Raw genomic sequence first — 23,979 nt, 5'->3', positions numbered from 1 at the left:
TACTTGAATAATATTGGGTATGACGCATATGTTATTTTTTTAAAGCATGTGTTATTAGCTATGACGTTTCATGAGAATCATGCATCATCATGTGAACATATCTGTCAGTTTTAACATTGTCCGAGAAACGAAATTCTCCATTTTGGTTGAACGTATTAACAAGCCTTTGAATTCTTCTAATCTTTTCACCAGCAACGTCTCTATTTAACCAACAAATCAAGCTTCTGTTAAGATGTTTGAACGTCTCTGTATTCCAGAGTCGGATCTTTATCAGAGGCTTTATTGTCGAATAAATTAAATCGATATTTCTCTTGTGAATATAAGAACGCATATATGAAGATATTTTGAAGAAAAAAAATGGAAGGAGATTGAAGAAAAATGAAAGGAGATAGTAAGAAGATGTTTGAAAAATAATGGAGAGGGGATGCTATATTTATAGTAGTTACATATAAAGGAGTAACCACATACATTGACACATGCTCCTAATGGATGCATGCATGTGCCACATGCAGTGGCAACATGTATAGGCATACGTCAGGGCGAATGATGTCTATGTCTAACTAATCAAAACATGTGTCATAAGGGATGACGTCTCCTCTTGTCCTACATGATTAATTTGATAACTAAATTGAAATGTTGATAATTTGCGTATATAATTTAAATTGAATTAATTCTTGTGAATATAAGGAGACATATATGAAGACATTTTGAAGAAAAATGAAAGGAGATTGTAAGAAGATGTGTGAAAAATAATGGAGAGGGGATGTTATATTTATAGTAGTTGCAAATAAAGAAGTAACAACATACAGTGAGTGACATATGCTCCTAATGGATGCATGCATGCGTCACATATAGTGACAACATGTATATGCATGCGCCACGGTGAATGACGTCTATGTGTAACTAATCAAAGCATGCGTCATAAGGGATAACATCTCCTATTGTCCTACATGGTTAATTTAATAACTAAATTGAAAAGTTGATAATTTGCGTATATAATTTTAAAAAGTTGGTTATTTTAAAAAAAAAATCTAAAATTAATATATTGATATGTTTTAGTATGAGTTTAAATTCACAATTATTCACGGTATATTTCTTTAATAGTTTAATAGTTAGAAAATGAGATGATTACTTTGTGCATTTAGTGTAGAAAAGTTTGTTATTTTTATGTTTTATTTACCAAAATTTATGTCCGAGTCTTTAGACAGCTCTTAAATAGGCAATAGGTTGGTTATGTGACTCACTGGACAATCCATACAAGAGAATGTTTTCCGAATCTAAAACAAACTCTCCTAATTAATTGTGTTTACTTTTGAATAATTCAAAATCTCATCAACAATTAAACTACAAACACAGAAACAAATCTAAATGTTTCATTTCATAACTTCATACCAATTAACCCAAAAAAAGCCATTGTGACATCATGCAGTTTCATGCAATGGAAACAAGATCATCAAAACGCAAAAAACTAGCTCAGATAGAACAACAGAATGATGCCAAAAAAACACCAACAACAGACCAAATCAGTGATCTACCTGATGCTGTCATTCACCAGATCCTTCTTTTGCTTCCAATCAAATGTGTTGCACAAATGAGTGTTCTTTCAAAGAGATGGAAGTTTCTTTGGACAACTTTTCCTGATCTTGATTTCACAACCCTTAATCCATTTCCACTTGTTTCAACCAAAAATCATAAAAAAGCTTCTAGATTTGCAAAATCTATACACCCTTTATCATCACAAAAACTTGATTTCATCACCCAAGTTCTATCTATTCGCGACACGAAGCAAAAGGACATCAGGGTTCTTTGTTTTCGCGCCCGTGTGGGCTTTTCGCGATTAAATAACTTGATTCGAAATGCCATTAGGCATAATGTTAGAGAACTTGATATTGAAGTTGAAACTGAATTTGATACAGATGATTTTTTCAACTTTCCTAGATGTGTTATTGGTAGTGAATCTTTACAAGTTTTGAAATTGAAATCTGGTTTTCGTATGCCTCCTTCGTCGATTATGAGAACCGGGTTTCAATCTTTGCATACATTGTCACTATCACTGATTATTTTGTATAATCAGCCTTCTCTATCTGATATGTTCAATGAATCATCTTTTCCAGTTTTGAGAAACTTGCGACTCGATTTGTGTTTCGGGTTAACACATATTCGCGTCGCGTGTCGCGCTCTAGAAGATTTGAACTTGGAAAGATGTTATCAGCTCCAAGGTTTGGATGTTTGTGGCGCGAAAATTGAAAGAATGAGAGTAACTAGTTGTTTTGATGCTTTTTGTAACAAGACTTGGGTGAAAATGAATGTGCCAAAGCTTGAAAATTTGATTTGGAAGTTTAATGTTGTTACTGATGTTGCTGTTTTTGAAAACTCGAATTTGTTGAATGAGGCTTCTATAGGTTTCTTTATGTTGAAAGAAGGTAAGGTTAACATGGGTAGGCTTCAAAGTGCTAACAACTTTTTCTCTGGATTGTCTCATGCTCATTCCTTGATTCTTGAAAATCAAACTATTGAGGTAATTAAATTTTGTGTCCTATGATCTTATTGTTTTGTTAAAATTACATTTGTTCTATATGAAACACGGACACTTCTACTAGTAGACGTGTCAAGATATCTGACACGAGACATTTAACATTTATACCGACATTTATGAGTAGTGTCATAGTATTCTTGTGAGAGTTTCTGATTAGTTGCATTTACCTCTTTTTTTTTTCTTTTGGTTGCAGATTCTATCAAAGTACAATGTCTTTATTCAGCCATTTTATAATCTCAAATCATTAGAGATTCATACTGGTTTAAAAAAGAGAAATGTTCAAGCATTAGCATTCCTATTCAAGAGCTCTCCTACCATCAACACGTTGATTCTGAAGATCGTTGACGACGATAAGGGCGAAAGAAAAGTAAGCTATATACTTGAATTTATCAATCAAGTTGAATTGAAATGCATTTTTTATCCTATTTTGTTTGATATATATGTATATATACTTTTTATTCAGCAATGGAATAGGGATATATGGGATATGACAAACACAGAGGAAGAGAAGTATTGGGAGTCACAGATACCAAGTTTGGAATCTTTTCTACAACACTTGAAAGTGGTTAAAATTCAAGGTTTTCTTGATTGTGCAAATGAAGTTACATTAACAAAGTTTCTTCTTAAGCATGGAAAGGTTTTGGAAAAAATGATATTATGCAGAGGTTATTCAAACAGAAGAGATATCCTAAGGAGACAAAAGATAAGGTCACAAATGATGGGATTTTCTTGGGCTTCTTCTAATGCCAAAGTTGAGTTTCTGTAGCCGAAATTTCGCATCTTTTATTTTGTTACACATGTTTGGATTAAGTTGCTTATCAGTCTTTTACTTCCCTTATCCGACTTTTTGACATTTATCAGTTAGTTTGATCATCGAATGAGCGTGTCGCGTGTCGTTTGTTATTCAATTTGATTCATGAAATTATTAACAATAGACACTCGAAAATATAGTTTTGTAATTGAATACATGTCATACATTAACGAACCAAAACGACTGTTTTAGACGGTAAAATCACCAATTCTTATGACCGGGAACCCAATTTGGACATTTTGGACTAAAGAAACTTGAAATCGTCTTAGTGTTAAGAAGCTCGATAATAGGATCGTATTTTACGCAACGAGGTGTTTTGTATTGATTTATAGACGCGCCTTGACTAAGAGCGAAATCCATAACCTTATCAAATGTTCCATTCTCAACAACCTTAATTTCCAACGGCCCGATGGATTCGGTTTTTCTTCCTTGGCGATACACACTGTTGAGAGATTCTTCAACTGTAAAACAACATTCCTCAAAAACAGAATCAGGAATCGAGTTTTTCTCGTTCATCGTGATTTCCCAGTAGAGTACATAGTGGCCTGGAATAGTTGATGTGTCTGCACAACTTGTGTATTCTGTGAGTGATGCATTATAGTTCAAAAGATGGTTTGATCCTTCTTTTACTGCATTTTGTAGCTCAACTTCATCGGTTTTATCTGAATCAATGCTTAAAACAACGTTCTTTCGACATATGAAGTTGAATTGAGGTGCCTTGTTCTTGAATCCAGCTACGTGGAGTATGTCACCAACTCTGTACCTATAAAGTCCTGTTTCGTGTAACAAAATCATTGCGTAGTTATTAGTATTTAGAAGTTAATCAACTATATACACAATTACTCGTATTAAATGCACATTTTACCGGCGTAAGTGGTGACCACAAGTTCATATTCTTGGCCTAACTCAACATCGACAAGATCAAGTAAATGTTGTTGCTCGGTGGAGGAAATTGAATCGTCGTTTCCATCGATCTTGTTGAGAGGCAAGAACTCGAAGTAGGCCATGGTGGGAATAATTGTGTAACATACCTCACTTGGTTCACACAAAGGGTTTAAGTTGAGGCCAAAGTAACACTCAGAAGAAGCATACATAGTACAAACAAGAGGAAGACCATTGGTGTAATAATCCAAAATCGGAATATATTGAGACATTGTTCCGGTAACAATAACATCAACATACTTTGTATTAGGCCATAACCTACTAATGATCCCTTTCCAAGACTCTTTCTTGCATTCGAATTCGATGAAAGCCGCAAGTTTAGGATTCGGTTTAAGTATTTTCATGACAGACACTCTGACGTTCGAGTCGGTGATTTTATCGTCTAATATACCGGTTCTTATTTCTTTGCACAGAGTATTCCAGTGTTTTTCGAGGAACTTAATAGCGCGGATGAAACCGGAAGCGAATACCGCACCGACACGGAGGACTTGCTCGTTTTGGTAAAGACCGCATAGGATTTGAGAGTACATGCTTTGATAAGAGTCTAGGCAGAGAATGGTTTCAATTGGGCTAGTATAGTTTGTGTAAGGATTGTTTTCTTGTATTGTGTTGTGAAAATGAGAGCTTTTGTAGTAACTTGTTAATACTGGACGTGCAAGTAATCCACCTGGTGTTTTTGCTTCGGATTTTGTGAATAGAAAGTACATTCCTTTGCCTTTGTGTAAATTGGGAACAAATTGATCCATCACTGGCATTAGAAGACTGTAGAGTAATGATCTTCTTTCTAGCTCTTGTTCTATTGTTGGCATCAGTTTTCTTTCTCCACCTGATGTTCCAGAGCTACAATAATAACATAAAAGTTATGAAACACATACACCTCCAACAATATGTGTATCATTAGAAACCAGATTTAATGCAATCAAATGCTATCTACATTTATGCATTAAGCATATTCTCGATATCCAACTGTATATATTTAAATATATCAAAATGTGAGCGTATAGAAACATGATTTGTATCACTTTTTCGAACATACGTAAGTGTCTAATACTACTTGAATTTTGTTGGAAAAAAGCAAACAAATATCTTTAAAATGATACTCCTTCTGTCCCAAATTATATGTAAATTATGTAGTTAGATATACTGACCTAGTGAGAAACTCTGATATGGGTTTAGAGCATAAAATTGGGGAGGTATCACCATTAGCTATACGATCAATATCCATCTTCAAATCCTCGTAACACACCACAGGCAACATCTTCTTGAAGCTTTTTCTGTCTGTACGTCCATCTAGGCCATGTCGTTGAAGGTACTCAGCATCTGCACTAACAGAGAGGATCTCACCTAGTACTCTTTCTTGAATTTCATCAGCGTTGATGGTAACATCTTCAATGTATTCAAGTGCTTTCTTATTGTTTTTACTAATAGCATCATTATGTTCATCATTTGTCTCCATGGACTGGTCTTGTTTAGGAGCCTCTGGCATAGTGATTGAAAGAAGTAGAGAAGAAAGTATTTGAAGAAAGAGTGAGTTGGAGAAAAAATCAAAGTGAATAGACAAATATATAGAGCGCCAGACAGAATATAAAAAGAACTCTTCTATAATTTGACTCAATTTAATTATTAATACAATAAAGTAAAATATGCTGATGATGCACATAAATTTTATACATTTTCTATATGTCACATCATTAATTGACACTATATTCCTAATACTCCAGTCACATGAATAAATTCTCAAATTCTCATTTTTCAACTTTTGTTACTGTTATCCCTACTGGTTTATATATACTTCTACCCTTTTAAATTAGTTGATTTATTTGCAGAAAGATTTGACACAAAATAAATATCTAAAATCTATACCCCATTTATTTTAAAATGACAAATGACAATCATTTAGAGTTTTACAGGCGGATTAAAAAATATAATAATATTAATATAAGATATTATATTTTTATTAAATTAATATATTAATATATTAGAAATAGTATAAAGAATAATAATTAAATATCAGAATTAAAAAATAATTATTACTTTCATATTGAAAAATTAGAATGACATTCAATTTGAAATAATTTTATTTCTAAAACGAAAGTTATTTTAAAATTGAGAAAGTAATATAGAATATTATTATTTTAAGTTCATATTTTAATTAATATTATTGATATAATTCTAAATTGAAAATAGCATTCTTTATATTTATTATAAAGTTGAATATAATAAGCGAAAGCAAGCCATTCGAGGAAGAAAAAAGTTTAGAAAAATTATAAAAGAAATTATTAATAAAGACTTCAAGATTAATAATTTGGATATGTTTTAAAATAGATATTATGGCAAGAATTGATTCATCTAGTCTAACAAATCTAATAGGATAAAATTTTCAATTCAATGAATTTTATTATAAAGATACAGGATGAAGAGTTATTAGAGGTATTATATATATATATATATATATATATATATATATATATATTATATATATATATATTATATATATATATATATATATATATATATATATATAAAATATCATTAAATATCATTAACTTAACTTATTTTGAAATGGATATTAATATATATAGGATAATAACTTTCAATTCAACTGTGAATTTTATTATAAAGATACAGGATGAAGAGTTATTAGAGGTATTATTATATATATATATATATATATATATATAATATTATATATATATATATATATATATATATATATATATATATATATATATCTATAATGATCATTAAATAACTTATTTTGAAATGGATATTAATAATTAAGATAAATCACTCATTTATACAATTTTGAATCAAATTCAAGATGATAAAACTAATAAACAATTACAACTATTCTCTATTTATTTTTTTGTTATTATTGATATTTTTTTAATACAAATCTTAAAATCTTTACACTATTTTTCAGAAAACCATACTAGAGAAATCCTTTACATGGAGGTGTTTGATTTGATTGTTTAAAACTATTTTTGTTTGTTAAATTAAAATATAATAAGCCTTATTTAATAATTTAATTTTGCAAAATTATTTTTAAAAGCTATTATTTATTTATTTGTTTTTTATAAATTGAAAAACTAAAATAAATTGTTGAAGTTTTAAAGTTTTGAAAAATCTAAAAAGAATGTACATAAATATATAATCTTTAACTAATTTTAAATATATATATATATAGGTAGAGGAAGGCTAGCTTTAGGTTTTGACTAATGGATATAGAAAGAATAGTGGAAAGGTTGTTCCATAAAAAAGGAGGTTAAAATAAGAGAAGAGAGGAAGCGTGCACAGGAAGGTGTGGGGATGTACAGACATCTGCGTACAGGGTACACGCATGCATGTACTCCGGCGCTTGCTCACCAAACCGCCAGCCGCTTCCGTAACCTCGTTTATCTTCAACACCTATGCCCATTCCTCACCGATATCTATGCCATAATAATTTATTCTAAACCTACGCCCAATCCACGCATGACTCTATGAATCTTTGGATAAACCACATTATTGAGGTTAATTAGTTTAACAATGCCTATCTTTTTAGGAAAAAAATATTTATTTTAAAATGAATATTATTTTTACTTTTTAATTTTTAATTATATATTATTATTATTATTATTATTATTATTATTATTATATATATTTATAAAATTAATTTAGTAAAATTATAATATAATATTTTATGATAATATTATTGTAATTCTTAGTCAATGTAAAAAAGCTTTAAACGATATTTATTTATTTTAAAACAAAAGAGAGTAAATGATAATGTGAATAGGAAAGTTTCGATCACATTCAAGTATTGTTATAAACAAATAATAATAATATGTTTTTTTTACAATATAGATGTGTGGATTAAAAAATAGAGACATTAAACAAACGACGTTAGAAATAAAATAAGCTCAAATCAATAGGAAGTAAGAGGGAGATTAAAAATGAGAACATATAAAAAATTTTATTTAATTCGATCAAATCGATCAATTTTGAGGAGATAATAACTCTTTAATTCAATTCAGTATATTTTTTGTTAGGTAAGTAGAAAAATAGTTTATGGGATGAATAGACCCCAAAAGAATTAATCGTTTCAAAAAAATAAATTATCGGAGTATTTTCTACGAGTGGAAGGTTTGAAGCAAAAATATGAAAATTCTACTTTTCAAAATTTTGATCACGTTAATACTAAATTTTTTCACAAACACCAAAGATGAATATGATGAAACGCGAGGTGTTCAATTGATTCAGTTGTATAATCCACGAGTTGTGGTTATACAACGATTCAATATAGTGAACTTTAACCTCAATTGTTTCTCATAATTTAATCATCAATTTGGCTCAATAATGTATCAAATTCAAACAAAACCAAATGCTTACGTAATACATCGCTTTCAATTGAATAAACGACAAACTGCGCTAGAATTGAAATAACTAAGCATGTAAATATTACGAAATTAAATGTGTGTGTGTGTGTGTATGTATGTGTGGGTGTGTGTGAGTGAGTGAGAGAGAGAGAGAGAGAGAGAGAGAGAGAGAGAGAGAGAGAGAGAGAGAGAGAGAGAGAGAGAGATGACACCGAACTTTATAGTGCTTCAGCATTCGTCCTTACTTTGTCTACGTGCACTCTTCAATGGTTTTCCATTGGAACCTGCATTGTTCATTTTTATTTGACAAATATTTGCAAGAGTTCATATAATTATCAATCCACAATAATGCTGAGAAAATTAAAATCTTCTATCTGGATCGTGACTTGTATATAGCACAATGTCAAACTCTTCTACGTAATCTTTACTTGACTAATGCTTCTTGAATCTTCCAATATTATCAATCTTCTCCAAGTCTTCATGTGTAGCAACCAACCCATTGATCCTACTGATTCTTTGAGCAATGAATTATCCTAAGATTTGAGAAGAACTTTGCCTTATCTGTGACCTTCCACACAATCAATACTAAGGAAATTATGGAAAGAATAACCTACTTATGTTTAATAAATTTGTCATCACCATTGACAATCACCTCAGTCTTACAAGCAACCTAAAAAACTTAACCAAGTATTCAAGAATGATTAGTTTCAAGAACGCGCCTCCTTCAATCAAGTACAAATCTCTTGTTATCAAGATCTGAATCAAATTGAAGTTGACGATGCAAGAACTTTGAACTTTCAAAACAAAGGAAATTGATTTTTCATAAAATCACAGTGTTGATTATGCTACTCACTATGATTCGTTACAAGAGAAATGATGACAAAAATGTTTTATATGTGCTTGAGATTAAGCACTAAAAATGGTTGAAAAAAGTCAGTTAGATTCGAATCAAGAGCATTTCAAAATTTGAATCAAATGAATAAGTGAAGTGGAATAAAATAAAATAAACAGAATTTTGACCCATTTTTCAGTTGATTCGAATCAAGAGGAAAGTGTGATTCGAATCAAACACCACGTGATTCAAATCATGTGTTAAATTTGATTTGAATCAAACAGACATAGCTGACTGAAAAAATATGGAAAAATTGCATGATTCATATAATGTGTAAAGTATGATTCAAATCAATTGAGGCAGAGAAGACCCAAAGTTTGATGATTTGAATCATGTGTAAAATATGATTCGAATTAAATTATTTTGAAAATTTCTGGTTAGCCTCTGTCCAAAATGATTCAAATCAGGATTTGTGCTTAATTTGAATCAAACACCCAAAATCCCATTTTTTTTTCAAACTTTTAAGGAGACTTTGAGATTTTTCTTTCCACCTAACTTGAATCAATATCATATATAGCTCTTATTCCACTGACTCATGCATTTATTAAAATCATAATGATCAAGCTCAAACTTAACCAATGTTTTATGCATGCTAAAAACGAATCATTTCAAAATTTGACTCAGAGACGCACAATCATGAAGGAGACTCAATAATCGAAAGTAAATAAAAAATGAAAGTGATAAGACAAACAACTAAATAAGCATATTGTGGTGCCCCCCTAAATGTATTAGAGACATGCAACTAAATTCTTCCTCTTTTTTTATGCTCGACAAGTTTTCTCTTGGAATTGAGTCGACTTTGAGTATAATGCGAGAAACGCTTATGCTCCTCTAAAACATTGGACACAAACCACCACATAAAACACATAAAAACAATTCTATACTCATTACTGATGGGATTTAAGAGGGATTTTTCAAAAAAATTGATCCTGTTAGCGGAACAATCCCGATGAACGAATCTTGATTAAACCATTAATCACAAATCAAACACAAAATAAAGATTCCGAATTACCTCTTGAAGCATGCTTTAACTTTGATCATGAACGTGGAAAATACCATCGTCTCTACGAAGTCCACGCGAATACAAAGTGGAACGCGGTGCCAGCCTTTTTTTGTTTAGAGAAAATTGACAATTAGGATTGTAAGGGAAAGAGCTTCTCTATTTATAGATAGATACTAAAATCCTAATGCTTTTATTTTAGATTTTTTCAAAATAAGCCCAATCTTATTTAATTAAACTATTTTAATTAAATAAATATTATTTATATTTAATTAAACTCTTTTAATTAAATAAAATAAAATATTACTTAAATTAAATCATATCTAATTTAATTAACTCTCAATTCTCATTTATTTAATTAACCATATTTAATCAAATAAATTATATGTGTGCTAATGTATTAAATAATTTAAATATTATTAACACATAATTGAATTAAATCTTAATTAATTTAATCGTCCATTCCATTATCAGTACTCTATTGTGTGACTCTGTAGGTTCTTGTAACGTTGACAATAATATTAAATTACCTATTTAATATTATAAACGGTGAGCGGTATCTAGTGTAGGAGAATTGCCATCCAAGGCGCAGCGGAATTTAAAATTTTCTCCATTAGTGATCCTTACGAATGAGCATGATCAGTGATAGAATCGTTACCTCTTGTGGCGATTCAAACCTTTGGTGCAGATCTCTGATAATGATCGAATCCTTTGAGGCAAATCTACGGGGCGATCACGAACGTTGAATGATGACAACGTCTCTACTCAGTCCACACGAACGGATTCCTTCAATCGCAGTGCTAGCTGTTTGTGACTGAAGGCTTTGAGTGAGGGAAAGAGAGATACGAAATTCCAACTCTTCAGTTGTGTTGTCTTTTCTTTACAAAGCTTCTGCACAAGAGCTCTATTTATAGAACCACTTGTGTGGGCTTCAAGCCAAAAAGCCCACTTAAGTGCATTTTGGCCTATATCTCATAATATGCCAAAATCACTTAAGTATTTGGTACCTTACCATATTTCGTATTCAGCTTAAGTACACCGTACCTTACGATGTTCCTTAATTATTCTATCTCTCATCAATCCGTCCTTTGTGTGTGACCCTATAGGTTTTCGCGACGCTGGCAATTATATTAAATCACGCATTTAACATAATAAACAGTGAGCGGTATCTAGCAACACATCACTGCTACCCAAGTCACGAAAATGTCATGTGATCTGATAAAACCTCCTGTGATAATAATTATGTGTATAATTACCCCTTTGCCCTTATGTCTATATTGAACACAAGGTATAGACCATGTCACCCTTGTCCAGTTCAATATTGGGCCCATAGACATTTATCCTGTTAAGCAGGATTGGCAAATTCCATCTAGGACACTCATGTCCCTCAGCATGCTTCGTGGAGTATCTATCAACTGCCTTTATGGTTATCCAGTTACGGACAACGTTGGATCAGCAATAAAGCACTCGACTCTACATCTAGGATCCATAGTGGTTTCAGGTCGAAGAGTGGTATACACTATTATCACCATGAGAATAACTTATGACACTTTGCATAACTTTCTATATAGTATTCTCATAGCGGGTCAATCCAGTATGAATATTACTCTTAATATTCATACCTATGTTTAAGACTTGATAACTCTTTATCCATGATCCATGAGACGTGATCATCAGTCTACAAACATAATAGTCTCCATGCTTTAATGTTATCCCATTTCATAATAAAGCTTGACTACGGACACTTTAAGAATAGTGTCCTTATGTTTAATGTGATCTCATGATTAAGTCATACTTGATACATTAAATGGACTATCTATTCCAGGGACTTTATTAAACAAACATAATAAAGAAAAATGCCTTTTATTATTAATAAATAATTCGATACAAGTACCAAAAGTATTGGCCTCTAGGGCTTACACCAACAATCTCCCACTAGCACTAGAGCCAATCAGACATATCCCTAATGCCCATAGATCTAGTATGGCCATCATGCTTCTGCTGCGCAAGAGGCTTTGTCAGTGGGTCAGCAATATTGTCGAGTGTAGGTACTCTACATATTTTCACATCTCCTCTATCTATTATCTCTCGAATGAGGTGATAACGCCTAAGTATGTGTTTGGATCGTTGGTGAGATCTAGGCTCCTTAGCTTGTGCGATAGCACCATTGTTATCACAATAGAGACCAATGGGATCCACAATGCTAGGAACTATGTCAAGTTCACTAACGAACTTTTTGATCCAAACAGCTTCCTTTGCTGCAGTTGAGGCAGCAATATACTCGGCCTCGGTTGTAGAATCAGCAACTGTATCTTGCTTTGAACTTTTCCAGCTCACAGCGCCACCGTTTAAGCAAAACACATAACCAGATTGCGATCTAAAGTCATCCTTGTCTGTCTGAAAGCTAGCATCGGTGTAACCAATTACAGCCAATTCTTCCTGACCTCCATATATCAAGAATGATTACTTAGTCCTTCTCAAGTACTTAAGGATATTCTTAACAGCTACCCAATGGGCATCACCAGGATCAGATTGGTATTTACTCGTTGCACTTAAAGCATACGAGACATCTGGTCGAGTACATAACATGGCATACATGATAGATCCTATTGCAGATGCATATGGAATCTTATTCATGCGTTCCCTTTCTTCTTTAGTTGAAGGGGATTGTGTTTTTGATAGACACATGCCATGTTGCATAGGTATGAATCCTTTCTTGGAATCATGCATATTAAAGCGTCTCAGCACTTTGTCTATGTATGTACTCTGACTTAGGCCAAGCAGTTTTTGTGATCTATCTCTATAGATTCTGATTCCTAATATATAGGCTGCTTCACCTAGGTCCTTCATAGAAAAGCATTTCCCCAACCAGGTCTTTACTTGTTGCAGGGTAGGGACATCGTTTCCAATGAGTAATATGTCATCTACATATAATACCAGGAACACGATCATGCTCCCACTAACCTTCTTGTAGACACAAGGCTCATCTTCGTTCTTAATGAATCCATATTGTTTTACCGTTTCATCAAAACGAAGATTCCAGCTTCTGGAAGCTTGCTTCAATCCATAGATTGATCTTTGTAGCTTACATATCTTATGGGCTTCTTCTGGTATGTCAAAACCTTCAGGCTGTGTCATGTACACATCCTCAAGAAGATTCCCATTAAGGAAAGCAGTTTTGACATCCATTTGCCATATTTCATAATCATGATATGCAGCGATAGCAAGTAAAATTCGAATAGATTTAAGCATTGCAACTGGTGAAAAGGTTTCATCATAGTCAACGCCATGAATTTGTTTATATCCTTTTGCAACCAGTCTTGCCTTATAGGTATGTACCTTACCATCCATGTCAGTCTTCTTTTTGAAGACCCACTTGCATCCTATAGGATTAACTCCTACAGGAGGCTCTACCAAGTTCCAAACTTGGTTCGTGTACATGGAATCTATTTCGGATTTCATGGCCTCTAGCCACTTCTCAGACTCGGGACCAGTTATGGCCTCTTGGTAGGTCACAGGCTCATCTTGATCCATGAGTAATACATCACCTTGATCTGTTATGAGATATCCATATCTTTCAGGTAGGTGACGTATCCTGCTTGACCTACGCTGGTCTTGTTCTACTTGAGCAGGTTGTTCTTCCACAACTACTTGTGTTTCCTGCTCTAATTCCTCCATAGGTGTATCAATGCTTTGCGATTCTTGAATTTCTTCAAGCTCTACTTTCCTCCCACTGGTTCCTTTGGAAATAAAATCCTTTTCTAGGAAAACTCCAGTTCGAGCGACAAACACTTTGCCCTCAGAAGGATTGTAGAAGTAATATCCTCTTGTTTCTTTAGGATACCCCACAAATAAGCATTGGTCAGATTTGGGCTCAAGCTTAGTTGAAATTTGTCGTTTCACATAAACTTCGCAACCCCAAATCTTCATGTAAGACATATGTGGTCTCTTACCACTCCATATCTCATATGGTGTTTTATCAACCTTTTTGGATGGAACACGGTTAAGTGTGTAAGCTGCTGTCAATAGCGCATGTCCCCAAAAGGAGTTTGGAAGATCGGCGTGACTCATCATGGATCGGACCATGTCCAACAGGGTTCGATTTCTTCTCTCAGATACACCATTCCATTGGGGTGTTCCAGGAGGAGTAAGTTGGGATAGTATCCCACACTCTTTTAGATGGTCATCAAACTCTAGGCTTAAATACTCACCACCTCGATCTGATCGAAGAGTTTTAATATTCTTACCTAGTTGGTTTTGTACTTCATTCTTGAATTCCTTGAACTTTTCAAAGGACTCTGATTTGTGTTTCATTAAATACACATAACCATATCTACTGAAATCATCAGTAAATGTGATGAAGTATTGAAAACCTCCTCTGGCTGGTATGTTCAGTGGTCCGCATACATCAGTATGTATGAGGGCCAAAAGATCATTAGCCCTTTCACCTTTTCCTGTGAATGGGGACTTTGTCATCTTTCCAATTAAACAAGATCTGCATGTCTCATATGATTCATAATCAAAAGAGTCCAAGAGTCCATCTTTATGGAGTTTGGAAATGCGTTTCTCATTTATGTGGCCTAACCGACAATGCCAAAGGTAAGTTGGATTTAACTCATTTGGTTTCATCCTTTTAGTATTAATGTTATAAATAGGCATTTCAAGATCAAGGACATATAGTCCATTGTTCATCTGTGCAGTAGCATAGAATATATCATTCAAATAAATTGAGCAACAATTGTTCTTTATTATAAATGAAAAACCAAACTTGTCCAAACAAGAAACGGAAATAATATTCCTGCTAATTGCAGGTACATAATAACAGTTCTCTAACTGAATTATTAAACCACTAGGTAAAGTCAATCCATAAGTTCCTACGGCTAAAGCAGCAACCTTTGCTCCATTGCCAACTCGTAGGTCGACTTCACCTTTTGCCAATTTTCTACTCCTTTTTAGTCCCTGCACATTTGTACAAATGTGAGAACCACATCCAGTATCTAATACCCATGTCACAGAAGTAGATAAATTAATTTCAATAACAAAAATACCTGAAGTTGAAGTCTCTACTCCATTCTTCTTATCTTCCAGGTACTTTGGGCAGTTTCTCTTCCAGTGTCCGGTTTTACCGCAATGGAAGCAGGTGCCTGCTTTTGCTATGCCTCCACTAGGCTTCAAAGCAGCAACGGTGGGTTTGGGTTTGACAACTTCCTTGCCTTTCCCTTTATCACCCTGCTTGATGGGCCTTTTGTTCTGTCTCTTTCCATTTCCAATCATCAGAATGGACTTCCCTTTTGACTTCAGATTCTGCTCAGCTGTTCTTAACATGGCTAGCAGCTCAGGAAGCGATTTGTCCATATCATTCATATTGAAATTTAGGACAAACTGACTGAATCTATCTGGCAACGATTGCAAGATCAAATCAGTCGCAAGTTCCTTTCCGAGGGAAAACCCAGTCTGTCAAGGTTTTCCACATACCCAATCATCTTGAGTACATGGGGACCTACAGAGGCTCCCTCAGCTAACTTGCCTTGAAAAAGGGCTTTTGAAACTTCAAACCTCTCATGCCTTGCTTGCTCTTGATAGAGCAGCTTCAGGTGTTCGATCATATCGAATGCTGACATGTTCTCATGTTGCTTTTGCAATTCTGAGTTCATGGTAGCTAGCATGAGACAAGCAGTTTCATTGGCATCATCGACATGCTTCTTATAAGCATCTCTTTCTGCCTTAGGTGCAGAACTAGGAGGTTCCTCTTCAGGAACAGGTGTCTCCAAGACATACAGCTTTTTATCATGTTTGAGGACAATCCTCAGGTTTCGGTGCCAATCCAGAAAATTTGTCCCAGACAATTTTTCCTTGTCAAGGATCGATCGCAAAATGTTGTTAGAGGTATTTGTTGTCATGGTAATCTACATAAGAAATAATGAAAATATAAGTATCATTGGCATATTTAATTAGGCCTTTAATTAAACATGCTCCCACTATTTTACTCAAAACAAATGACCCTCATCATCTGATTCGGAAAATCCCGTTGGAAGATTTTCTAGTGGGTCGAGATCCATATTTCACTTCGTTCTAAGTCCGCGTAGGCGGATTACACAAAACTAGGTTATTTAGGTAGGAACTCCTTCCAATTGTATCTCATACAACTCTCGAAAATTTCAATTGGGTGAATAACTCCTTATTCTAATCCATCATATGGATTATTCCCAACTCTTGCTTCTAAACATATATAATCTTATTATAATTTGTTTAGTTAAGTTTGACCCATTGTTTTAACAGTTGGATATTACAATTATCCCATCGCACCTTACTAATATATAGATCATGCACCTCGCGTAGGCGAAACCTACAATTTCCATTACTAGTCTTGATGAGTGTTAAAACTTGGAAAGCTTAAAACTTAATATTTAGTTTTGAGGGAATTGCAATTTTACTGATCTCACCGGCTTGTTTATCATATAAACCGTCTCTCACATGCATCAACATACATACAAACAAAATGAAACAGTTATGGCCCCTAGCGCAATTGTTCTCCCAAGCCAATGAGAGAACCTAAGCTAACCTACGACGATCTAAGCCTCTCCAAGCAAGATCTTCAAGGCTGTCCTCCTTTGGCACTGACTTCTTTGCTTTCTTCATATCATTACATTACATGAAAGAAACTCGTTTTACATACGAGGGAGTGAGATGAGAAAAGAATTTACATTTGGGAGATTAAGAGAGAGGCACGACACGCAGGTCGTATTTTAAAATCCAAAACAAAACAAAGGAAAACTAAGGCCATAACCGATCACCACAAGACAATAATAAACACTTTATTATTATTATTAATTCCTTTAATTAATAAAATCAAATTAAATTTCGACGACCGATCACACTACGCAGAGTTAGCCGGGGGTCCGCTGCCCGGTCAGCGGACGGTGGTTCCGCTGACCGTTCAGCGGACAGGGGTCAAGGGGGCAGCGCCCCTTGCGGGGTCGAAGGGGCAGCGCCCCTGCTCGAAAATTTTAATGAACGATTCATTTAAAATTGACGTCGTTTTTCGTATCAACACTTGATACTTCAAAACACTTTTTCTAGCCGAACGGGTGAATTTTTCCTTGCGTTAACCGGTTAACCATATGCGTTAACCGGTTAACACTGTTTGAAAACATTTAGAAAACTCTTTTCTGCCTTGCGTTAACCGGTTAACCAAATGCGTTAACCGGTTAACACTGTTTGAAAATCTCAAAAAAATTTATTTCGCATTCCGTTAACCGGTTAACCATATGCGTTAACCGGTTAACACTGTTCCAAAAATTAAAAAAATTATTTCGTATTACGTTAACCGGTTAACCATACGCGTTAACCGGTTAACACTGTTCGGAAAAGTGTTTAGGACGCACAACTCTTGTGCAATCAAACCCCAATCGCATAACTCTCTAACAACACAACCCTTGTGTCGTTACTAACCCTGATGCACCAATTTCAGACCGTCAAACACGTCTCGATTGTTAATTCAGTATGATTGATCAACATGTCATTGCTTCACCATACTAATGTCGGATCAAGAAGCAAACGACCATTGATCGCTCAAAGGAAAACAATCATCGAGGTTTTTGAATGAACGAAACAAGAACATTATATCATATATAATGTATTTTGCATCAGGGTTACATATATCACATATATGTAACTTGATCGATCTCAATTTAATCTTTGATTCATTCTGTTTTAATCATATTATTACATAACAAAAACAGATATCAGATTCATGGTTTCGTAAATGGCTCTGATACCACTGTAGGAGAATTGCCATCCAAGGCGCAGCGGAATTTAAAATTTTCTCCATTAGTGATCCTTACGAATGAGCATGATCAGTGATAGAATCGTTACCTCTTGTGGCGATTCAAATCTTTGGTGCAGATCTCTGATAATGATCGAATCCTTTGAGGCAAATCTACGGGGCGATCACGAACGTTGAATGATGACAACGTCTCTACTCAGTCCACACGAACGGATTCCTTCAATCGCAGTGCTAGCTGTTTGTGACTGAAGGCTTTGAGTGAGGGAAAGAGAGATACGAAATTCCAACTCTTCAGTTGTGTTGTCTTTTCTTTACAAAGCTTCTGCACAAGAGCTCTATTTATAGAACCACTTGTGTGGGCTTCAAGCCAAAAAGCCCACTTAAGTGCATTTTGGCCTATATCTCATAATATGCCAAAATCACTTAAGTATTTGGTACCTTACCATATTTCGTATTCAGCTTAAGTACACCGTACCTTACGATGTTCCTTAATTATTCTATCTCTCATCAATCCGTCCTTTGTGTGTGACCCTATAGGTTTTCGCGACGCTGGCAATTATATTAAATCACGCATTTAACATAATAAACAGTGAGCGGTATCTAGCAACACATCACTGCTACCCAAGTCACGAAAATGTCATGTGATCTGACAAAACCTCCTGTGATAATAATTATGTGTATAATTACCCCTTTGCCCTTATGTCTATATTGAACACAAGGTATAGACCATGTCACCCTTGTCCAGTTCAATATTGGGCCCATAGACATTTATCCTGTTAAGCAGGATTGGCAAATTCCATCTAGGACACTCATGTCCCTCAGCATGCTTCGTGGAGTACCTATCAACTGCCTTTATGGTTATCCAGTTACGGACAACGTTGGATCAGCAATAAAGCACTCGACTCTACATCTAGGATCCATAGTGGTTTCAGGTCGAAGAGTGGTATACACTATTATCACCATGAGAATAACTTATGACACTTTGCATAACTTTCTATATAGTATTCTCATAGCGGGTCAATCCAGTATGAATATTACTCTTAATATTCATACCTATGTTTAAGACTTGATAACTCTTTATCCATGATCCATGAGACGTGATCATCAGTCTACAAACATAATAGTCTCCATGCTTTAATGTTATCCCATTTCATAATAAAGCTTGACTACGGACACTTTAAGAATAGTGTCCTTATGTTTAATGTGATCTCATGATTAAGTCATACTTGATACATTAAATGGACTATCTATTCCAGGGACTTTATTAAACAAACATAATAAAGAAAAATGCCTTTTATTATTAATAAATAATTCGATACAAGTACCAAAAGTATATGTGTGCTAATGTATTAAATAATTTAAATATTATTAACACATAATTGAATTAAATCTTAATTAATTTAATCGTCCATTCCATTATCAGTACTCTATTGTGTGACTCTGTAGGTTCTTGTAACGTTGACAATAATATTAAATTACCTATTTAATATTATAAACGGTGAGCGGTATCTAGCCACAAATCACTGTTACCCAAGTGACGAGAATGTTGTGTGATCTGACATAACCTTTTTGTGATAATGATCATGTGTATAATTATCATTTTCCCTTATATTGAACACAAGGAAAAAATGTGTCACCCTTGTATATCCCAATATTTTATTTCCTGATCTCCGAGTATACTTGATAACAACAAATAAGTCCAATATCTCATATCGACTTATTTGAGCACGACCATGCATTTTACAGTCATACTCTATCAAGAAACCCACAATTATTACTCTCATATATGTAGGAGGAGAAAATCTCATCTAGGTCACTCATGATTTGTAAAGTATTTATCAACCATCTTTATGGTCATCCTATTACAGACAATGTTTGATTGATAATAAAGTACCCAACTCCACATCTAGGACCCATATTGGTTTTAAATCGAAGGGTGGAATACACCACTATCACTATAAAAATAACTTATAACACTTACATAGTAAACTATGTAGTATTCTCATGGTAGATCAATCAAGTATAAATATTATTTTTAATGTTTATACATATGTGAAGATTTGATATCTCATATCTATGACATGTGAGATACAATTATCAGTTTACTCACATAATAGTCTCTATGCATTAATATTGTCCTATTTAAAACTAAAGATTGACTATGGATACTTTAAGAATAACATCCTTATATTTAATGAGATCTCACGATTAAGTCACACTTAATGGATCATTAAACTGACTAATTATCTTAAGGACTTTATTATGTCATATACAACTAACATAATAAATACAATGCCTATATATATATATATAATATATATATATTATATATATATATATATATATATATATATATATATATATATATATATATATATATATCATGATACAAAAAGCATATACAACCAATATTGATTGGCTATTAGGGCTTACTCCAACAATCTTTCACTAGCACTAGAGCCAACCAGATATTATCTTATCATTTATCTGTCCATTGTGTGACTTAAGCATCATCTATATATGATGCTTTATTAGGGTATAAGAAACTCTTTCTTATGTTGAAAATATACACCTCTTCCAATTTTAACTTTCGATCTTCTATCGAAATAAATTTAAGTGTCAAAATATATATACATGGATCGCAATAGGATCAATAGGATCAATAGGATCTGCAATACAATAAACGCAACTTTCTTCCCAAGAATTAGCAAAGCGATTCAAATCATATATTTGATACTTATATTATAAACGACAACTATCTAAAGCATTTTACAACTTACATAATTGTCATATAAACATAACATTTATTTTATACTATGATACAAATATATTGTTCATCGAATTTGGAATAATATCATTGTAACCCCTTTACAATGATTATTCCCAACTACTCTCAAGAAAATGAACACCGTGTCCTTTTAAGATAACCATAGGCCTTCTTAATAATTATTTAGTGACGAACACTTCAATCATTTTGGTACTTAGTGTATATGCTCATAGCATATGATGCATCTAGTGCAGTACATATTATGGTATCATTTTTCTCATCCAATGAGGTAAGACATTGTCCATTAGACAAAAAATCATGCCACACATGCAATAATCTTAACATAAGATTATGCATATTAGGTGTCTCAATACTTCATATGTCTACAAACTCTGAATATGTACTTGTGCAATAATCTTAACATAAGATTATGAATATGTACTTGTGCTAGCATTGAGAATCATCAACCATCTATGTCTACAAATTCTGATTCTTAACCTTTAAGGAAACCTCTCCTAAGAATTTCATCAAAACTATTTATTTAACCATGTCCTACATTAGTGTTGTAGGGAATTTGTTTTGATGATTAGTATGTAGCTTACATACTATACTAGATTAATGAAAATACCCCCACTAACATTTTGTGCACACAAGATTTAAACTTGACATTTATTAATCCAAGTTTTCATAAAACTTCATTAATAAAAGGATTAAACTCCAAAAGACTTGCTCCAATCCATAAATGAATTTAGATAACTTATATACCTTCTAGAATCAATATCATTTATGATCTTCTCCAAATCTTGTGTTACATGTACCAATGATCCAACAATAACTCCTTGTTGAATTGGTTCATGTTCCATTCTCATAAATATATGTATTTTATGATGATTTAATTTCTTCAAGTTCTACATCACTTCCACTTGCTCCTTTAGATACATACTACCTCTAATGGAACACTCAAGTTCTAGCGAAAAAATAGTTTTGTTCTACAAAATGTTATAGAATATGTATTTCCTATTTTTATTAGGATACATCCATAAATACATCTTCATCTAGATTGTGATCAAGTTTACTTAATAAACCTTACAACCCAAATAATCATAAAGATAAACTAGGCACTCTTACCTCCATATCAAATATGGTGTCTCTACAACTACTTTAAATGAAATTGGTTATGGATATAGTTTGTAAAACAATTTATAAAAAGAGTCACAAAGATATAATCAAACTATATTAGATCGAATAATGTCAAACATGATACAATTTAAATTATCATTATATTCTTTATATAGGTATTTAACATAACAAATAATTTGTATGGTCTTAATACCTTTTCGATTTATTTCTTTCTTCTTCTTTCTTGAACTCTTCTCAAAAGAATTCTAACTCGTGTCACATACACAAATCCACAATTACTAAGTTTGTCAGTAACATAAATGAAGTAAGAGAAATAAAATTCATCTAGCATATATGTTTAGAGGTCCATTTATACCACACATGTATATAATCAAGATATATCATATGTCCTTTCACTTTAGTTGATGATTTGAGACATTAGATATATCTTTAAAAATGAAGACTTGCATATATCAAATGATATAAAATCAAATGAGTCCAACAATCTATTCATATAGATTTCGGAAATGCATTTCACATTTTGGACTAAACATTAATATCATTGAATTACATAAGATTTAAATATTATTTGATCCTTTTCACATTTGTTATAGATGAACTTTTCAAAATAATGGAACTAAAATCCAACACTTGATTAGTATATAAAACATTGTTTGGACAATCAAGACAACACTTGTCATATTATCAAAAGATGCATTCCTTCTCTTGTCAATACAAGACTTAAAGTTACTGTTTATTTCTAAATGAAACTTAATAACAATTATTTGGTTTCATTCCAAGCTTTAAATTAAGTCTAATCACAAGCTCTTATAGTCAATGAAACATATTGGTCTCTTCTATACATAAGTTGATTCAAATTATAATCAATTTTCTACTTCTTAAAAGACTCCTCACATTCATATAAATGTGAGATCAACATCTACTATCAGATACCCATGATGTATGAAGAAAAAGTCTTACTTTTTTCTTCTACTTTGACTCTTTTACTAAATGTATGAAGAAAAAGTCTTACTTTTTTCTTCTACTTTGACTCTTTTTATAACCATTATCAATTTTCTTCTTTCAACACATGAAATCATTGTCTTCCTTTAGAAACTTATTTTTCTGCCAAAATTCAAAGGAATATAAAATGAATCTCATTCCTTTTGTAATTCATCTATTTAGAATCACAAACTACTTTATTTTTTTTCAAAAAGATTTGGTAGAGAAAGAGATGGAGGGAATGAGAGAGAGGGAGAGTAACGAACTTGCAATTTGTTAGAAGTGGATTGCAGAGAGTAGTTGGATGCACTTGCAGTTGAGATATTTTTTAGCATCATGAGGAGAATTCTCGTGTACTAAAAAGATTATGGAAGGATTACTATTCCCTCAGGATGGTCGGCCGGGGTCGATATGACTGACCCTGAATAATACTGTATTTTGGAAATTTGTTAACAATTATGACGTTGATAGTAGAAACACCGACTATACTTCTAATTAGTGGATAAATTTGTGGAAGAATTGGGCAAATAATTTATAGTTCAAGTTATAACAGATAGTGAAATGGCATTAAAAGCGGATGATAAAAAACTAATAGAGAAGAGTCCACATTTTTATTAGAGTTGTTGTTCCGTTCATTATTTATATCTTTGTATGTAGGATGTATGAAAAAACAATACAAAAGTTCTATATCGTGAGACTCATGAAAAATATATAGTAGAGGTAAATATATTGTTCATCCTGTTATTACTCAAATTATAGCACAATT

General features: G+C 33.1%; 2 protein-coding genes across 2 annotated transcripts; one reads left to right on the top strand and one right to left on the bottom strand.

Moving 5' to 3' along the window:
• The first annotated feature begins 1,400 nt into the window (after window positions 1-1,400).
• On the top strand, window positions 1,401-3,407 carry LOC127107415 (putative F-box/FBD/LRR-repeat protein At4g03220). The gene is made up of 3 exons (XM_051044689.1): window positions 1,401-2,518; window positions 2,730-2,903; window positions 3,000-3,407. Exons 1-3 carry the CDS (start codon window positions 1,424-1,426, stop codon window positions 3,300-3,302), a joined length of 1,572 nt encoding a protein of 523 aa, XP_050900646.1. The 5' UTR covers window positions 1,401-1,423; the 3' UTR covers window positions 3,303-3,407.
• A 37-nt stretch (window positions 3,408-3,444) lies between these two features.
• Window positions 3,445-5,826, bottom strand: LOC127107414 (indole-3-acetic acid-amido synthetase GH3.6). The gene is made up of 3 exons (XM_051044688.1): window positions 5,438-5,826; window positions 4,213-5,129; window positions 3,445-4,120 (listed from the first exon to the last, which is right to left on the bottom strand). Exons 1-3 carry the CDS (start codon window positions 5,773-5,775, stop codon window positions 3,549-3,551), a joined length of 1,827 nt encoding a protein of 608 aa, XP_050900645.1. The 5' UTR covers window positions 5,776-5,826; the 3' UTR covers window positions 3,445-3,548.
• Window positions 5,827-23,979: the final 18,153 nt, after the last annotated feature.

The sequence above is a fragment of the Lathyrus oleraceus genome, chromosome 7, assembly GCF_024323335.1.
Source record: "Lathyrus oleraceus cultivar Zhongwan6 chromosome 7, CAAS_Psat_ZW6_1.0, whole genome shotgun sequence".
NCBI classification, from domain to species: domain Eukaryota; kingdom Viridiplantae; phylum Streptophyta; class Magnoliopsida; order Fabales; family Fabaceae; genus Lathyrus; species Lathyrus oleraceus.
The sequence above is the reverse complement of the archived record's forward strand: the minus strand, read 5'-3'. Positions and strand labels throughout refer to the sequence as shown.

Bases quoted from the DNA above. Each gene is read 5' to 3' on its own strand.
- LOC127107415 (XM_051044689.1), top strand. From the start codon at position 1,424: ATGCAGTTTCATGCAATGGAAACAAGATCATCAAAACGCAAAAAACTA. The intron at 2,519-2,729 runs GTAATTAAATTT...TTTTGGTTGCAG, and splicing joins TTGAAAATCAAACTATTGAG to ATTCTATCAAAGTACAATGT. The intron at 2,904-2,999 runs GTAAGCTATATA...CTTTTTATTCAG, and splicing joins ACGATAAGGGCGAAAGAAAA to CAATGGAATAGGGATATATG.
- LOC127107414 (XM_051044688.1), bottom strand. From the start codon at position 5,775: ATGCCAGAGGCTCCTAAACAAGACCAGTCCATGGAGACAAATGATGAA. The intron at 5,130-5,437 runs GTCAGTATATCT...TTATTATTGTAG, and splicing joins ATATCAGAGTTTCTCACTAG to CTCTGGAACATCAGGTGGAG. The intron at 4,121-4,212 runs GTAAAATGTGCA...TACACGAAACAG, and splicing joins TGTGGTCACCACTTACGCCG to GACTTTATAGGTACAGAGTT.